Source organism: Lemur catta, chromosome 13 (genome assembly GCF_020740605.2).
Source record: "Lemur catta isolate mLemCat1 chromosome 13, mLemCat1.pri, whole genome shotgun sequence".
Taxonomy (NCBI): Eukaryota; Metazoa; Chordata; class Mammalia; order Primates; family Lemuridae; genus Lemur; species Lemur catta.
In genome coordinates, this window is record NC_059140.1 from 25,310,211 (window position 1) to 25,329,013 (window position 18,803).

General features: G+C 35.2%; 1 protein-coding gene across 1 annotated transcript in view; it reads right to left on the bottom strand.

Moving 5' to 3' along the window:
- Window positions 1-18,803, bottom strand: part of GPC6 (glypican 6) — a 1,073,567-nt gene that overhangs the window by 771,319 nt on the left and 283,445 nt on the right. Inside the window, exon 2 of the mRNA XM_045566886.1 lies at window positions 14,537-14,695. Coding sequence (XP_045422842.1) covers window positions 14,537-14,695 — 159 coding nt within the window. The remainder of the gene's footprint in view (window positions 1-14,536; window positions 14,696-18,803) is intronic.

Consider the following 18,803-nt stretch of genomic DNA (forward strand, 5'->3'; position numbering starts at 1 on the left):
TCAAATAGAAAATCATTCAGCTCTAGTCTATTTGGCACTGTTTCTCAATACCAGCCCTATTAGCTAATGTGAAATATAAAGCGTAATTCAGGATCATGTTTAATTTTGTTTCCTAGGGAAAATGGAAAAGAAAACGGCATTGGAACAGAAGAACTGCATATATATATGGCAATAGATCTTTGTGGTATTAGATGAAATTATTGATATAAATGTATATCAATCTCATTAATTATTTTTCACAGCTGCATCTTTGTCTTTATTCTTATTAACTCTTTAAAATACATGTTATTTTCCCCACACCTTATCATTTCAGTGGAAGAAATTGATTATAGTTTTTCAATTTAGTATCATCACCTAGCATAAAGGAAAGACTTCTTCAGTTAGTGTGAAATGTTGGCTATCTAGCACTATGGTTTATTCCACATGCAGATGTTTGTTTAAATGGCAAAAAAAAAAAAATTTTGTGAAGACTAAAAGGTCATTAGTCATTACTGCTCAAGTTATTCAACCTTTCTAAAGGTCACCAATGCTTTATTTCTTTCATCCTACTGCTTATTTTAAAGAAACGTCACAGGCAAGATTAAAATATTTGACAACAATGATATTTTTCTTGATTGCTGTTCAAATACATAAGAAAGAAGTTTTAAAATGAAGCTAATGGACAACGAGTGCAGAGAACAAAGCCACATTTAGGGTTCTGCAGTAGCAAGAAGACAAGCAGCTGACCTTTCTGGTGTGTTATGAAGGTAGCTTTTAATATGCTCCCACAAAATCACAGGGCCGTGCTAGCTACTGAGCGAAATTCTCACAAAGAAGGAAAATATATTGTGTTTTTTTTTAATTCTTTAAAACCCGTCCCTCAATTTTGCCTAAAACAAATGACCCTTAAAACGTGTTTCATTCAGATGAGGAAAGGAAGAGAGGAGAACGGGATTCAAGCAACAAAAGGACCTTAGTGAAAAACTCAATCAGAAGGTTGCTGCACTCACTAAATTGAGTTGTGGCATTTTCTGTGTAGACTTTGTAGTGAAGGAACAGCATTATTCATCGGCAAGAAATCCATTTAGGTGTGCAGGTGATGCCTGGGTGATGTTTATTCTAAGGAATCTTAATGTCTTAGCCTCATCAAGAACTCTGCACAAATAAACTTGGTTCAATATTAACCACAGTTAGTGAACCTGAAGATAAAGAAATACCATTATTTATCCAGTAATGTGTCTTTCATTCACCATTGGCAGCACATACACCAGGCTGTGTATCACTCCATTCCTAGTAACTTCAACAAATGGAGATGTGAGCTGCCTTTAAGAATAATGCAGTTTGAATGAGGATTTAAAGTGGCTAAAAAGGAATTATGAATAATCAATAGCTATTTAATAAACATTGTATAAATATACAATAAGTAAATGTGCATATCCTCATATAAAGTAGACTATAATGGAGCTCAGGTGGCTCAGGGATTTTTGGTGATCTGAAAAAACTGAGTGCATGACGTTATTTGTACGCATCCATCCCCAGTGATCTATACACTAAGTCAATTGTGTACTAAATTGTTATTGAGAAAATTCAATTCATTACATATAGTGGGCAATTATCATCAGTTATGTGCTCAACACTGTTGTTGGTTAGAATATTTATTATAGGGGTCCTTACCCTATATATTTTCATATGATGTTGGGGGAATGTATTTGCAAGATATTTTAAACAAAAATATAACATTTTATGAAGTACAACATACAAAATTCAGCAATTTCAATACATATTTGCTTTTGAAACTGGGACCTGACACTATCATGAGAAAATTTCATTAAGACAACTTATTTCATAGACAGAGATGTGGTATATGTGGCAAGGCCTTCTGAGAGATAACAACTTAATGTTCATTTTCCTAATTAAATGAACCACGCAACAGTTTTTGTGTTTATAACATAATACATGCTCACTGTAGTGAAAAACCTGAAAGGTAGAAAAGCGTAGGATAAGAAAAGCCTATTGCTAACTCTACCATTCCCCACAAATTACTGTTGAATGTTCGTTGCATGTGCTTTGAAGTAGGGTCACTATTCCAGCAGTCCCTAACATAAAGAATTCTCACACATAGACCATACAAAAAGCCAGCTCAGTCACAGGCCCACCAAAGTACACTGTTTATTTAAAAATATTGTTATACCTACACATACACACACACACACACACACACACACACACACACACAAGGACATCAGAAACCAACTGAGTGTGTTTTGCTCTCTAATCCACATGCCTGCTGTCAGTCATCAATTAAACAGAACAAACCCCACAGAGTAAACTTTGTTCGTTGTTGTTCAACAGGGATTTTAATTTTTGTCTACATAACTCCAAACTCAACAGTCAATTCAATTATTTAAATAAACAAGAATACCCGTTTATTTTCAGAAAATAGACTTACTTTTCTACTTTCTAAACAAATTCAAGGACCTTAATGATGCATCCACTTCTCTTTTATTCAAGCATTCTTGCTTTCACCCACCGCAATTATCCCTGGGTCACTCTCACTGCCCCACCTCCACACCTTCTATCACATTTCCACACCTGCAAGTCCTTCCCAACTTTCAAGACAGGGTTCATTCTGTCTTTTCACAAAGCCATTTATGATGTTCTTATCATGAAATAAATTCACTCTCTTCTACTAATTTACCTGCATTTTAACTCATGGCACCAATAAAAATTACACTTAGTTATGCTCTTATCTAAGTGGCTCTGTGGGAATGTCAGCTTCTTATGGACAAGACAGTGAGCATGATGATGACGACAAGGACGAAGAGCAGAGGAAAGCAATGGTATGTTAAATACTCACTCTTTGCCAGACTCTTGCTAGGCTTTTTATGTGCATTATATTTTCAAAATAGGTGTTATTATATTCATTTTGAAAATGAAATTAAAAAAAAAAGTTTTGCCCAGAGTTTTAAAAACCTCCAAGATCACTTTGTCAATAAAATGTACAAATATATATCCTTTATTTGAAACCTAGTTTGCCAAGGCCTGTGCTATTTACATGACTAAGTTTTGTTTTTTAACCTAGAACTTGACATAATGTCATGGACAAAATAGACCTTTCCCCAACTATGGCAAATGAATAAGTGAATGAATGAAGAAAAGACTGTAGAGACAGTCTGAGGCACCTAGAATCTACATAGGAAAAAATAAAGAGACTCTTGATTTAGAAGCAGAAAACAGAAAAATAATCACAGCCAGCCAGGCGCTATGGCTCTCACCTAGCACCTGTGGCCCCCACTACTCAGGATGCTAAGGCTGAAGGATTGCTTGAGGCCAGGAGTTCAAGACCTGCCTGGGTGATATAGCTAGACTCTATCTCTTTAAAGAAAAAGAAAAAAAGAAAAGAAAAATAATCTCAGCCAATGGAAAAAAGTACAAATACTTTTGGAGAATGTGTTTAGTAACTTAAAAACATATAACACTTTTATTAAAAATTGTCCCCCCAACTTCTTCAGTTTCAGAATACAATTCAGAGTTCTATACATTAGTAGCTAAAACGCGTAACTGGCAGGAAGTTTTGCTTGATTGCTAATCCTCTATTTGTAGGGGGACTTGGAACACTCCAGGCTGGAAGATATCCTTAGAAGCTATTTCCCTAGTAAAACATTTCAGGCACTGTGCAGAGAGTGAGAACAAGCCTGGCTGATCTAATGATAAAGTGAACAAAAAAGTCAGTAAACCCTGGGCTACTAGTCAAAGAGAACATTTTAAAATTTTCACATTATGTGTTTTTATTTTCCTTACATCTCTGCTTTCCTTAAATCATTACCCCATGGGAAGATTTAAGTATTTCCTTGACCTATTTTTAAATAAAAATCATGATTTATTATATCACACAAATTTTCAGAACTATGATACCATAGGCTTCTACTTGCACTCTAAATAAAGACAACCAACTCAATTATGGACAAAGCAGTCCAAAGTTGTGCTGACAAAATATTATAAAGGTATGTAGGGAGGGTGACATTATCCCCAGAAATATGAAATCCTCTCCCTCCTATAAAGATTGGATTCCACTTTTCATTTTATAATTATAACTATTAAACACAGGAATTAAGAGTGACAATGTATTTTATTTTTCAGAAGTTATTTGAATAAAGTTTCATGACAAACCAGATATTAATACTTATCATATTCTTATCCAGTTTCCTCAGAGATCAGATGGGTTTGGTTTTTTTGTTTTCCCCCAAGTTAGGCATAAATTTAAAGTCATTAACTTTAACATGTTAAAGTTAAATTACCCAGGTTTTCTACAATAAGTGCATATTACTTTTGAATGACAATACGCTATTAAAAAATAAAGCTACTTGGCTTCAAAAAAAAAATCATCCTAGCAAAAAAGTAACCCAGAAATTAAAAAGTCTTTTATAGATTGTGAAAAACAAATATGTTGTATCCTAAGAAATAGAAAATAAAAGAGCAAAAGAAAATAATTGTGTAGTTCACAAATAAAAAATTTTAATTAAAAAACAGTATTGATTTGCAAAAGATCAGAGGAGTTGTTGATCTTAGATGTAATTCACTGAAAAAAATCAGAAGGAAAAAAAGCACACCTGATTAATGTATAAAAATCATCATTTGATGGGCATGATGTGCTTGAATACCACCATACACAGTGAAGACCTATTATTGGCCAACCTTATACTGCTGACCTCATGTCACAGCAAAGATTCAAAAACCTCTGTCTTATTTCTGTGCTTCAGCTCTATTTCCTGAGAACAGACCTCTCAACGCCACTTAAACCAGAGATAATTGTGGTGGCCCAGAGATCACTTGCTTCAGAAACGGTGGATGCTTTTGCAAAACAAAGATTTCTGAGTTCCATCCAGTGCAAAGAATCATAATCTCTAGTGCTGAACCCAGTAATCTGTGTATTAGCTCATCCTCCAGGAGTCTCACGTGCATTTTAAGCCTCCTTGTTCATGCGTGTATGCATGTATTTTTGTGTGTGTATGTGTATGGGTGATGGAGAAGAACACATTCATCCTGCTTTTTTTACGCTCAACCTACTTGCTTTACTTTCAGTAAAGACCATCTTTGTCCTGAGAATTTAAAATTAGTTCCATTAAATCCACTGGAACAAATGCTGCTTACATTAAATATGACTTGCAGGTTTATGGACCCTAAGAGTTAATAGATAACTAGAATTCAAGGCTTTCTATTTTCTTCTGTCATAATTATTATAGGGACATAAGTAATCCATCTAATCAGTCTGTGCCCTTGGGTCTGCACAGGTTGGTACCATAGTCAGACAACACTGCAGCGTTATTAAATATGTTCCATGTTAAGTCAGGTATAGGAAGATAAAATAGAAATAGAAGACCTAATCCCTAAACTTAATGAGCTTAGATTTCAACAGGGAATATGCAATGGATCATATTTTTTAAAAGAATATTATTAAAAGAATACTAAATAAGTGAAAATGATAAGGTGTCAACTATATAAGCATTCAGACAAAGGAGACAGGAAGCCTGAGAAAACTAAAGCCTGTGATGACTACCATATTATTCTTTTAAAAGGATAAAATATGCAAAGAAATTTTCAGAAATAAAAAATAAGTGAAGTATAGTTTTTTCAAACATTCAAAGGCCTTGGAGTCCTGATTTCCTGCTATCTTACTTCAAAGTTTGCTTTGCATCTTCAAGTTGTTTATATTCAGTTGAACCACTAGGTAGGGAAGAAACTGTGAAGACCATGATCAACTATATATACTCATCCCAAGAATATCCATCTGTTTAATGAATATAACAAACTTTTGAAAGAATAATCAATGACACATTCTGAAACTCTAATGGGTGATTTTTTTTTTAAATTTTTGAGTGCTGTGGACCACGCAGGATTATTCTTAGCTGGTCACTGACTCTCCCTGCACATTTGGGTCCAGGATACTCTTCCTGTCTAATGGAATACTTGGAATGACAGGAAATTAATTGCTTAGGCAAGCTGTCTCTTCCTTTGGATTTGCTAAAAAGCCAAACTCCAAAAACTTACGTTGGTATTGGCAATTCAATCAAAAATCACTGAGCGACTACTGAGTGATATAGAAATGCTATTTGTAATGCATTTCGTAACATACATTTTACGTTGTCTTCCGAATCTTGCCAAAGTTTGAATATTTTGCTTATCTTGGTGTCCATATATCTTCTAAACAGAGTTAACATTTTGAATCACACTTAACAGGGAAATCTAAAGAGTAAGCATCATTTTAACAGGCTTGTTCAGATGGATAAACTAGAGATGCCATTTCCAGCAAAACAATAATAAAATCTTGCATGGAAGCAGAAGCTAAGTATCCTTGAACTGACTTAAAATCCCTATAAGTTGTGTTCATCTTTGCAATTTGAAAATGATGTGCTCTGTGTAATTTACTGTTGAATACACAAAAAATGAGAGTAGCAATACTAGTTGACATTGTTCTATATCTAGAATGAATTCACAATCTGAAAATCTTCAATCCTGTATATGCTCAAGTGAGCGCTATCTTTTAAAAAAAAAAAAGTCTTTTTATTATGGAAATTCAGAAACCACTAAAACAAGAATATTTGAATAAACCCCCATGGACTCATCGACAAGCTTCAGAAATGATCACTTTTCTGCCTATCTTGTTCCTTCTATCTGCCTACCTCAGGGACTCCATCAGGAAATAGTTATGTTATTTTAGATAAAGAGTCACCTGAATTATTTTCTTCTGGATGTTAGAATCCTAAAATCATACAAATGCTATTCTTATGGCTTTACCATCTTATTTATTTGGAGAAAGGAAATCTTATATCGGCTCAGTGGAGGAGGAAGAAGGGTTTTTATTTCAATTTCTTATCACTAAAGAAAATCAAGAATCTCTTAATACCAAATCCCAGTTAGAGAGTGTGCGACTTCACCCTCTTTCCCAGTGCACATCAGACCTAACTGGAGATAGTGCCTTTCCTGGCATTATGCACGCTATGCAGTTGAACCAGTCTACACTGAGCTACTGTGTTCTCAGGTCAGACGACAAAAACGTTTCCAGGGAGCTCTAATTTACACCCCCATTAAATATTTTTCTTGATTTTCATTAAAATAAGAAAATCAGTTTTCTCTATTCAGTGGCAGATCAATTTAACTTAAATAAAATTTCTCCCTTAATTTACCCATACTTACTCAAAGGATTAGTGAGCCTCTGTCAGAGAATAGATACTTGTCTGCTCATTAACATTCATGACCAAGAACCCTTCTGGTAGGGCTGGTTGCAGAGTCTGATAGAGCAATACTTAAAAGAAATTGGCTTGTCTGTGAAACAGCTGCTCAGCAAAGCCACCATGCAAGGGAATTGGTGATAATAAGATGATACTATTACAACTACACTGGGAGCATAATGTATTTTAAGTTACTATGCGGTATATATGGTAGGGGGTTAAGAATTAGGAAAAGACGTAGTCCATGACAGAAACCACAGAGCTGCTGATTATCTGTGTGTATCTTTAGTTTTGAAGGGTCTGTCAAAGTCCAAAGGAAGAGAATGAGAGAGAGAGAGAGAGACTGAGAGAGAGAAGGGAGAGAGAAGGGAGAGAGAGAGAGAGAAAGGTGGAGGCAAACTGCAGTTGTACAAAGATCTGGGTTCGACATGTACTGCATTTAAAGGATCCCCTACCATGGATCATCTATTTTAGCATTGTACAAATGCAAGGCGTTTGTGATTTATAAACCCATTCAATGGCTCTATCGAAGCCAAATCCCTGGCTAGCTAATTTTTATTTTTGGCAGGTCTGCCCTTTGGGAAAATGAACAGATTATTTTCCAATGCCAGTGATACTGTTTCTCTAATTTCTAAAACTTAGTCCAGCACATTCTGATTTCAAGAGGCATGTCTTTCAGATGGGAATTACAAAGGTGGTGGCTGGGCAGACTTAAAGGGGGCATTATTACTTTTAAGCATGACTAACATCATAATTCTTGGGAACCGTAGTTAACTTGTTATTCTAGACAATGATTTAGGGCATCAGTAACATAATAAATGAAAATATTATATCTATTCTTGTAATAACAACACAGAAGTGTGTGTGTGGTTATGTGTGTATTTGTTAGTATGTTAGGATATGAGAAGTATAACAGGTATGTCTGTCTAACTGTGCTTTATTTAGAAAATAATTATTGTTCTTTTATTTATTTTTATTTTTTAAAAAAACAATGTGGCAAGTAAAACATTGTTTGAGAAGTAGCCAAATTAGTCCTTTGAGGGCCATGGTAGATTAGGATACAAAAATATTCACTTTCTTCCACCTCCACCCCCATAGGAGTAGTATAGTCTCCTGCCCCACTGATGTTGGGAATTACCATGAGATTTGCATTGGCCTATGGAGCCTGGGAAGACAGCATGCCATTTAGACTTTATGGGACATTCTGACTCCACTTGTCTACCTTAGAGTCTCCAAAATCTACCAAGAGAAGAGCATCCCCCAAGATAGAGTGTTGATCCCAAAAGAATAAGATACGTCTAGAATAGACCAGACCAAATAAATAGTTTGTCAAGCCTAGTTGAGCACAGCTTAAAACAGCCAGACTCTAGCCAACTCAAAGATGTATTAAGGAGAAATAAACACTTCTTGTTTATGCCCTGAAATTTTGTGGTTATTTGTTACAAAACAATAGCAGGCTGATGCAAGGAATTAAAAGTTTTGACAGCATATCTGCATAATAGATATGTACTACGTGTCAATAAGTTAACATTGTTGGGAAAAATCAATAGTAAATATGTTTACATCATGTCCTATGGACTTTGTGCACATGTGTGCAAAGTCTCTGGTGCTCTGTCTCCTGCCACTTCTTTAATTATCACAATCCTAAGACATTGGCTAAGGGTGTTGAACTGCAAAGCTCTTCTGAAAAATATTTTGCTGATGCCTCTAAATACAAAACTTTATTACTTTTGTTTTTACAAGGGACTTCTACTTTAGGATACAATCGATTCTGCCTTCTTTAGTGTTAGTTAAAGGGACAAATTACACTTACTTCTCCCCAAAAGGTAAGCTCCTTGACAGGCAATGACTATATTTTAATCATTATTTGTCATCTTTTTATCGACTATACTCTTCGTTAAGTGCCTGCTATATGGTAAGTTCTGAATAAATGTTTTCAAGTTGAAATCACACACAAAAAAAATATCACCCATGTGACAGGAAATATGAAAGATTCTACCACCATATGGAAAACTACTTAAGAGTGTTTTCCTTTTTAAATAAGTATATTCTCTGAAAACATTAGGCCAATATTTTAAAGAAGGCATTACATCACTGTCATCTCTACAGCATATAGATGAGAAATGATATTTAAAAAGAAAACACAAGCTGATTTGCAGTGTAAAAATATTGTGCCAGTATATATAAATTATTTCCCATTCAGTACAATGGGTATTCTGAGGGTGTTACTACAGAGTAAGTTCTTCATGGGGATGGAAATTACTGTTCACCTTTTTTATTTTGCTTTTAAAAATGTACTTGCTGCCAAAATCTTCAGACAAGTGTATATCATTAAAATATATAAATAAAAGCCAGGAAGGAAAGTAAAATAATAAGACCGAGAAGAACATACTAAACAAAACACCTCATATGGAGCTCCAAATGTGAATAAATTTCAGCTCAAATAAATGCAAAGGGAAAAAAATAACCAACATGAAATATTCCTTCAACTAAATTTTCCTGTCTCTGAATAATCCATATCACACAGTCACTCTTGAAGAATAGAGCATTAGTGCTGACATCAAGGTAGAAAACGGCTGGGTGCAGTGGCTCACACCTATCATCCTAGCACTCTGGGAGGCTGAGGCAGGAGGATCACTTGAGCTTATGAGTTTATAAGCAAAAGCAAGATCCCTGTTTCCCCTAAAAATAGAAAAATTAGCTGGGCATGGTGGCACACACCTGTAGGCTCAGCTGCTTAGGAGGCTGAGGCAGGAGGATGGCTTGAGCCCATGAGTTTGAGGTTGCAGTGACCTAAGATGATGCCACCACACTCTACCCAGGGTGACAGACCAAGACTCTGTCTCAAAAAAAAAAAAAAAAAAGTTAGAAACCGTTAGGCTTTGTGTCATAAAAAGAATAATTAATATATCTTAATTTATTCAATAATATTTTCACAAAAAACACCCATTCCCATCTAATCAAGGGACAAATTCCAATTGAATACTATCCCTACCCTTTTAAAAAATGTGGGTAGATTCTTTACCCACCAATATCACTATTGCCTTGTTAAAATAATATCAATAATTGTTTTCCATTGTCTAATCAAAACAAATAAAAGCTTAGTTAGAATTTCAACCAAATATCAACTTCCTATAACATTACTATTTATAAATCTGATGTAAGTGTTAGGTTACAGTCTTGGTTTCCTCATTTTTGGTGGAAACTTGGCAAGTCATTCACCCTCTCTAGGCTCCAGGTTCCTTGGCAGCCAGACCACATTTAGGTGGGTAATATTCTTTCTTAAGAATTAAGAAACTCTTTCCCCTTTTTTCTGACAGTCATTTCCACTTCCTCTCTACAATAACTGGGACAGGACAGGTATGGGAGATAGAGGAATTTAGATGGTGTTGACCATGAGATGCCAGCACATCAGGGAACTGGGAAGCCCTGGAGAGATTATATGGCTGAGAGCAGGGATGCAGCAGTGCTCAGCTGGGATGGAGTCCTGACCCTGCCACTTTGTATCTGGGTGATGTCATCCTGTAGTTTCCCCCTGATAAATAGGGTTAAATCTATGAAGGGAAGGGCAACAGGGCCAGGTGTTGCCTCATTACTATTATTAATATTAATAAATGTACTATTACTACTATATAAATGTTTGGTTATTTTCTCCAATTCCCAGGATCCTGACACACAAACCAATTAGATGCATGATAGCAGTGGGGATTTAGACCCAAATGAAAATTGGACAGGTTGGACAATCACTAAACAAGATGATGCTAGGAAAATGAGTAGGTGCACAAAGATGACCCTCCTTTTGTCTGCATTTTTGTATGATTTTGTTGATGGCTGCCTGGGGTGTCTGGCCTAGGTGAGAAGTAAGGGAGTAATGCTGTGATCATTCTTCCCTATGTACTTGGCTGGAGCTTCATCCACAATTTTAATCCCGGGGGAGCAACAGAAAAGCTGGGCTTGGCTACAGAGCATATTGAAAGCATTCTTGTATAGTGCTAAGGGAAATTTTGTGGCGACCAGGCCCCAGCCAAAAAAGTAAGGGGCTTTCAGGGGTATGTAATGAGAGCCAGAGGTGAAGATTTGGCCAGAGAAAGGTGAAAAATGCAAGCCAACAAACAAAAACCTTGTCAGACCCTTGGAGAAGTAGCAGTGTCAAAAATATAAACCTCTATTGTATAGACATCCATCCTAGCATTTCAATTCTATGTTTAAACATTTTTAAAGGCTTTCTATCTATAAGATAATTCTCTGCCAAAGAATTAAAATTTCTGTCATCGATATTACATACTTCTTTCAATTCCTTGTCTCTCAGTTACAAATACTAGGGCTTATGAGGTCATGGAGCAAAACTTAGTGATTTAGAAAAGTTGGGGAAGAACACATTCAGGTTTAAATTCCTACCATCCAATGAGTATTTGTAATTTTACAGTGATGCTTCTAAATAGTACCACAAATGTTAATAAAAAACAGGGAAAGTAGGACAATAAATATTAATAGAACAGGGCTTTATGAGAAGTGTATTGGAATCTCAAATTTTGAAACAGTCACCACCGTCACAAAATGAAAAGTTAAATGGAATCAAAACATTTCTGACATAATAAAGAAAGCAACAACCAGAGACTAATTATTAACAGTGATTGAATTTAGCCTCTCTGAATATAGTTTGCGTTGTATCACATATATTAGGTACAATTTATATTGCCGGTGTACTTAATAAAATAAGAAAGAAAGTCATCACCCTCTGATTTTAATTAAGCCATGTTTTTTCATATAATAAAGAACATATAACCAGCAAAGACATACAAAATCAAAATGACAAATCAAGACCCCTGAGAAATGCGAAGCAGAGGCAGAACCTCAGAACGGACAGTATGGATCAAGAGACTTCACAATAATGCAAAGCAATCAACCAAAGAGGAAGTTACTAAAAATAAACTCCAAGTCCTTCATAGCACCATTGGTTTTATGTGGAAAAATAAATTTAGAGGGTAACATTCCGTAACTGATCCTAGATAGTTCTTTTGTGCTCACACCAACTGATGATATTCATCAACAAATGCCATGAAGAAGTATTCATAAAAAGGAAAAAATGGAAAACTACCCACACGAATGTACCATCATTCATGGAAGGCGACTTGGCAGGATCACCTTGGAGGCATAAGAACATAAATTATACAATTGTATAACTGACCTTCATGAAGCTACCCAATGAAAGGCCAGAAACTATGACAGTGATTTTCAAATTTATATATCTTTATTATCATTATTTTGGGACTGAGAACTTCAAAAGCTGAACTCACCAAAAAAAAAAAAAATAGCTGAACTCACTAGAATCATTATTTAGATATTTTTATATCATATTTGAATCATATTTAGATATTTATATTAGATAGCTGAAAGCTTCCTTGAAAAAAATCTTAATTTCTCTTCCATCCCAAACTAATGCAATTGCCATGAAATGTACTGTTTCGAAAGAATTCATCACCCCCTATGTCAGATCTAATCTTAGCAAAATCAATGTGTCCTGTCATACTGATTGACATCATACACCTAAGTACATTAGAACAATTTAAAACATACCTGTAAAAAGAGAGAAAGAAAGAGAGAGTGGTTTCTTTAATAAGATAAATGACATCTGGGATTAAGAATTGTAGACGTAAAGATATTAAAAGTTATTGATATGATAATACAAGAAGTATCTGCTTCAGTCTTTTGAGTATCTTTACTTGTTTTAGAAAAAATCAACTCCCCTTAAAGCTACCTAACATTTAATATTTTTCTTAAAAAGAATATATATTACCTACCATGAATACTGCCCTGGAATTATTTCAACATCACTTTGGAGTATATCAATATAAAGGCCCTAGAGTTGTTTTCCAAAGACATAGGTAAAAAGGTAAAAACCAGCAGCAGCTGGTCACTCTCACCTGCTTTCTGTAAAAAATAACAAGATGTCTCAATCCGCCTCAGTCTGAAGTGACAGACTATAGTTCCTCAAACACAGAGCCCTTTCAGGGGCTACTGAATGTCACTGGATTTGTAATCTATCAATCAAGAGTAACCCCCAAGCACTCCCTAGTTGCATTTAAGGAAACAACATTCACAGCATCACTGCTAAATAAGACTTTATTTTCATATACATCCATGTAGAAAGTTATACACAAGGGAGAGGCAGAAAAAGAATGTTGAAGACGTTGAAACATACTTGCAGAAAAGATAAAGTCCCAATCACTTACCTGGAAAATGTCACATCATCGTGAGTACTGAAAACACTAGGTGGACCTGTCTTTTATAACCTGGAGAACTGATTTAAAAGAAATTGGTGCTGCTATAATAGTTTAAAGCAGCAATGAAGTGGAACATTTCATCTACTGCACAGAAAAGAAAAAAAAAAAGAAACAAAAACTTAGGTAAGTCTTTTCTAAACTTGCTCTGTGTGTACTGACTGAAGAGGGTGAAGAAAATGAATAGCAGCTCTGTTGCTCTAGGGCAACTTCGTACGAGCAATAGGGCCCAAAGAAGGCTCACTACATTTTGTAAGTCTGGTTTACAAGAAATCATAATAAAGTACATTAATGTCTTAGAGCACCAAAGATAACACACCATCTAAAAATATTAACTTTATTGTTATCATTATTGATACTGTTTTTAAAAAATCAGATTGCTTTTGAATTTTTTGTCTGAGGCTCCGATGAAAAAATTCAGTGCTAAAATCCTAGTAATAATTACTTTTGCTCTTAGGGCTTTCTAATGCAAAAATGTTTATTTAAGAAATAGAATATACAAATGAAGTTGAATGCTTATAATGAGGATATGAAAAGAGGCCCTAAACCCCTTTTGAGAATGCACAACTGCAATGTAAAACATTCTACATTATTGCAATGACAAATGCCAAAATAAAGGTGTTCATATCACTGACACTTAAGCCTGTCCACTTAAAAGTGATGTTATATTTCAAATAATCTTAAATGACACTTCATTTTTTAAAAGAAAATCCCCATATGAAAACTTAACACAAGCTATGGTGTGACAAAACCTGAATTAGAATCACTCTAATAATGAAAACTTGAGCTAAATCTTTAGAATAAATTTCATAGGCAAAGCCCAAATGCAACACAGTTCTTTGTTAACTCAAGCTTTTCCAAGATATTACTATAAAAATAACATACTGTCAAGAAAGCTCATGCTTGAGTTTCCAAAAATAGACAATACTGTAAATGTTTAAGAGGAAAAGAAAAGCTCCCACTTAAAAAAATGTTTTTCATATAATACCAAGACTCTCATAGAAAAGTGCGCTTATAACAAAGTGAAGTGGAAACGATGTCACCTACCATCAAATTTCTTGTGCCTGGACACAAAAGTGGTGCGCACAAAATGGCTTGTCTCTTCCACAAGGTTTTCAAACTCAAGTTTGCTTTGTTGGCTCAACTTGTCTTCCATTTCTGTGGTGCAGCATGTGTATTCCTGAGGACAGATTCTTAAGTGTTCTCCTGAAACGAGAAGTTAAATGTCAGCATAGGATGCTAAGGAATTTTGGTCAATTTCAGAGATTTCACTTCTCTAACATTTCACTCAAATCTTGGGGTACTTGTTCCATCTACTCCTACAGCCATCCCTATGAACTGGGTCTGGGTCTCAGCACAACAGTGTACTTAACATTCTAGACATCTGGTAGCTGTAAGTTCAACCTGATATTTAGTGTATATTACCCACCGTATAAGTGAAAGTGCATTAAAAAACATCAAAAGATCATAACATTTTTCCCATTTTTATTTGAAATGCACCAAGTAACACCAGCTGACAAGAGATGTATTAGAGTCGCAAGTGTGCTTGTCTCTGGAAACCTCAAGTAAGGCAAAAGACATCTAGTCCCATCACCACAGTCTGTTAGATAGCAAGGGCAAGAAAAGATGGCAATAATCACTTGTGTTCTCCTTCTGCTGGTTTGTCTCTGAGAATGCATCAGCTTTTCTCTAGGTCAAAGTGAGTGTTTTTAATGGCAGGTCTCATGTGCTACACTGTCAGTTGACATTTCTTGTCAGACAGAAAACATTCTCCTGAAAGGAGGAAGTCACTGACAAGTTTAATTAATGCTTATGTTATAAGGAAACATAGAATAAAAGGAATAAAAATCTTGTATTTAATTCAACAGATTTATCTCTTGATATACCAGGACATTTCTTTCGCCAATATTGCTTTCTTTAGTGCTACTTGCAAGTAGAAGCCAATCGTTTGCTTCATGAAATTAAAATGGTCTGTTATTGCATAAAATGTGAATTTCCAATTGATGCAGCTCAGTTAGTATCAAAAATGTTTATCAGAGCCTGTGGAGGGAAGAATGAAAATCCACCCAACGTCTTGCTAAATAAAACCAACAAATTGCCCCTGCGATTAAAGTCACTGCAGGACACCGAAAACCAAATGAACAAAGTACTTGACGCTCTGATTAAATTCATTTACAATGTTTAATAGCACTTATAAAAGTATGCCCTGTGACCTTGTGCAAAATATGGGGTGTCTCAGGATTTCTCGTGTAGTTTGATGCTTAAGCTCCTACTTAAAACAACAGCAGAATAAAAAAAATGATTACAAGTATGTATTAAAGTCAGATTGTATATAATCCTTAGAACAAAAGGAGATCATAAAATTTTATATTTTTTAAAAGGAAAGGAAATACATCGATCCTAAGAATGGTAAACATTAAATTCAGGTCAATAATTCCCTCCTAGGAGGGACTGGGATTTGAGAGACATGATCAAATGCCTTTTTCTATAATCTTTTATTTCTTAAGTTGTCTGATGGATACATAGTGTTTATTATATTGTCTTTCCTTTTTCTGTAGGATTAAAATATTTTATAATAAAAACTTGAAACATATCACTAAAAAGTAATAGTCACTATAGTTTTGCTAGAGAGGAAGGCAGGGTGTAGATACGAAGAAAGAAGAAACAAGCTGCCCTTGACATTCAGAAGCCCGCCTGGTGCTCACAGTCTCATGTTCCACATAAACAATCTCATGGAATAACAACAAGATTACTCTGAGACCATGATAAACTGAGACCAAACAAGGCCACTTCATAATTTTGTCTAAATACAGAAAACAAGGTCACTGTGTCATCCTAAAAGTATCAAACACCTCCTCTCTTGGCCAACAGGATGGACTGGTACTTTTGTACTATTTATAGATTTCTCCTCTCCCATCTTGTTGGTAAGCTTTATGGAGATACTTTATTACAGAATTACCTTATTATAGAATTACCCCTGCTTTATAACTGCTTCTAATCTAGGATGAACCTCTGATTTTGTACCCTCCCCCAAATCATCCAACCCAAACCTATATCCTATAATAGATTTTTTTCTAAGATCGCCTTACTGAGACGTGGTTCTCCATGGTGTATTTTTGATCCTGCAATGAGTGATAACCAAACTTGTTCAACTACAGCCATGATTTTTTTTAAATTTTTTATTGATACATAATAATTGTACATATGCATGGAGTACATGTTATGTTTTGATACAAGCAAATAACATATAATGATCAAATCAGGGTAATTGGGACATGATTCATCTGAAACATTTATCATTGCTTTATGTTGGGAAAATTTGAAAACTTCCAGCTATTCTGAAATATAATAAATTATCGTTAACTATAGTTGCCCTATTGCACTAGTGAACCCTAGAACTTTTTCCTTCTATTTAACAGAATTACCCCTTCACCAACACCTCTTCATTACCCCTTCCCACCACCCTTACCAATCTCTAGTAGCATTTTGATCATCTTTGACTTGAGGGTTTTGACAATACTAAAACGGGGAGGCATGAAACAATGTGAATTGTAAAATTCTTCCCCAGGTGATTCTGATACTGACACCTCACTGAGAAGCATGGTTCTAGAGCTCAAGACACTGGAAAGGAACAAGTGTGACTTTTTCAAAAGCAAATGGTCCACAAATCACTAATTTTCTTTTTATAAAATATCAAGCACAACTGATAAGGACAAAATAAAAATTCCACAGATAAAATCTCTAAGTGCTCTGATGACTTTTATATTGTCATTCATGATTTTCCTCAATAAAAAAATATTATAAAGGTTCTGATCATGTTTTCTTTTTTCATATCCATGGGTATTTAAAAAATAGAACATCCAGTGGTAGAGTTAGTTGCATTTTATGTAGAAATAGATGATAAGGACAGTGAATAAAGTGAAAATATTTCCTGAAGGAAACATACCAAATTCGTCAGCAGCATACTCAGTACTGGGTTTAGTGAATATTGCCCAGATAGCAGGTGACTTTATCAGTTCCTTTAACTCTACTTTGGTTAATGTTTTTCTGTGGCTCTCAGTTAATTCTTTCATTTCTTTCTCAGGATTATAGTGGAAGCCCTTGCTTCTTCATCGCCTGGCTATTTGAATAATGCTTTTCATTTTCAATCACCTTCAGAAAGTTGAGGCAGCAAATACTGGCTGATTCTAGCTTAGTTGTATCCACGGTCTAGGGCACATAACTATCATATGAATCAATGTCATTGATTTAAATTATTTCCCTATCCTGCCACTTTCTCTCTCCATGCTTGCCTGTCTCTTCTCTGTCTCTTCACCTCTCTAGTTTTCTCCCTGCCAGGGACCCATATAAAGGAAGAGAAATGAGTTGAATTGTTAAGAACACTTCCAGCTCTATGAACAACCTAATAATGCATTAAATTAGTAAGGCAGCCTCTTACAAATGCCTCCATGAGCCTACACCTCCACACACACACACACACACACACACACACACACACCCCACACAAAAGAATTTTGGTTTCAAGTTGTCCCACTTTCAGTGTCTCACATTTTATGTGACATAAAATATGGATTTTCTTAAAGTGATTAGAGATCCAATTTCATGAATATAAATCCATGCGTTTTCTTCTACAAATATCCCAAATACAACTATTTCCCTCAGTACATAAAATGTATATTTTTTTTGTTAATTTTTCACCAAAAGTCCCATGTTTTTTGTTACAAGCTCAATTTGAATGATTCGGAAGCACAAGGCAGCCATGACATATTATACTAAATCTTGAGATTTCTTTGAAATGTTATTTGTGCATAATAGAGTAGGAAATGGAGCATAAGGAAACAAGAAAAAGAGTAGAGGGATTTAAACATTGGTTTATAACACGTTAGAAAAAGAAACATTCTGCAAAGTTGTTAATACTAAATATCCCTTCAGTGTGGCTACTGAGACGTGATTTTTGTCCTCCAATGACTGCATAAGTAGACTTGGGTTGTTTTCCAAATATATAAGCCTGATATAGAAGAATTAGAAGAATTAGAGATTAGAAGAATTTGGATTTGAAGAATTAGAAGAAGAATTAGAAGAAGTGGATTTGAGCCTGTGTCTTGCCCTTCCCAGAAGTTTGTAGCCACTTACTACTTAGAAGGAAAACAAGTATCTAGACACCAGGATCACCCTGTCAGCTTAACAGTGAACCAGGTCCACGGCCACTTCAGCCTTGTTCATCTAAACGTAGATAGGGCTAGTGGTTCATGACGTTTCCACATAGGCTGGGTGTTCCTTAAGTTGCAGGTGGCCTCATGCCCAAAGAATATAG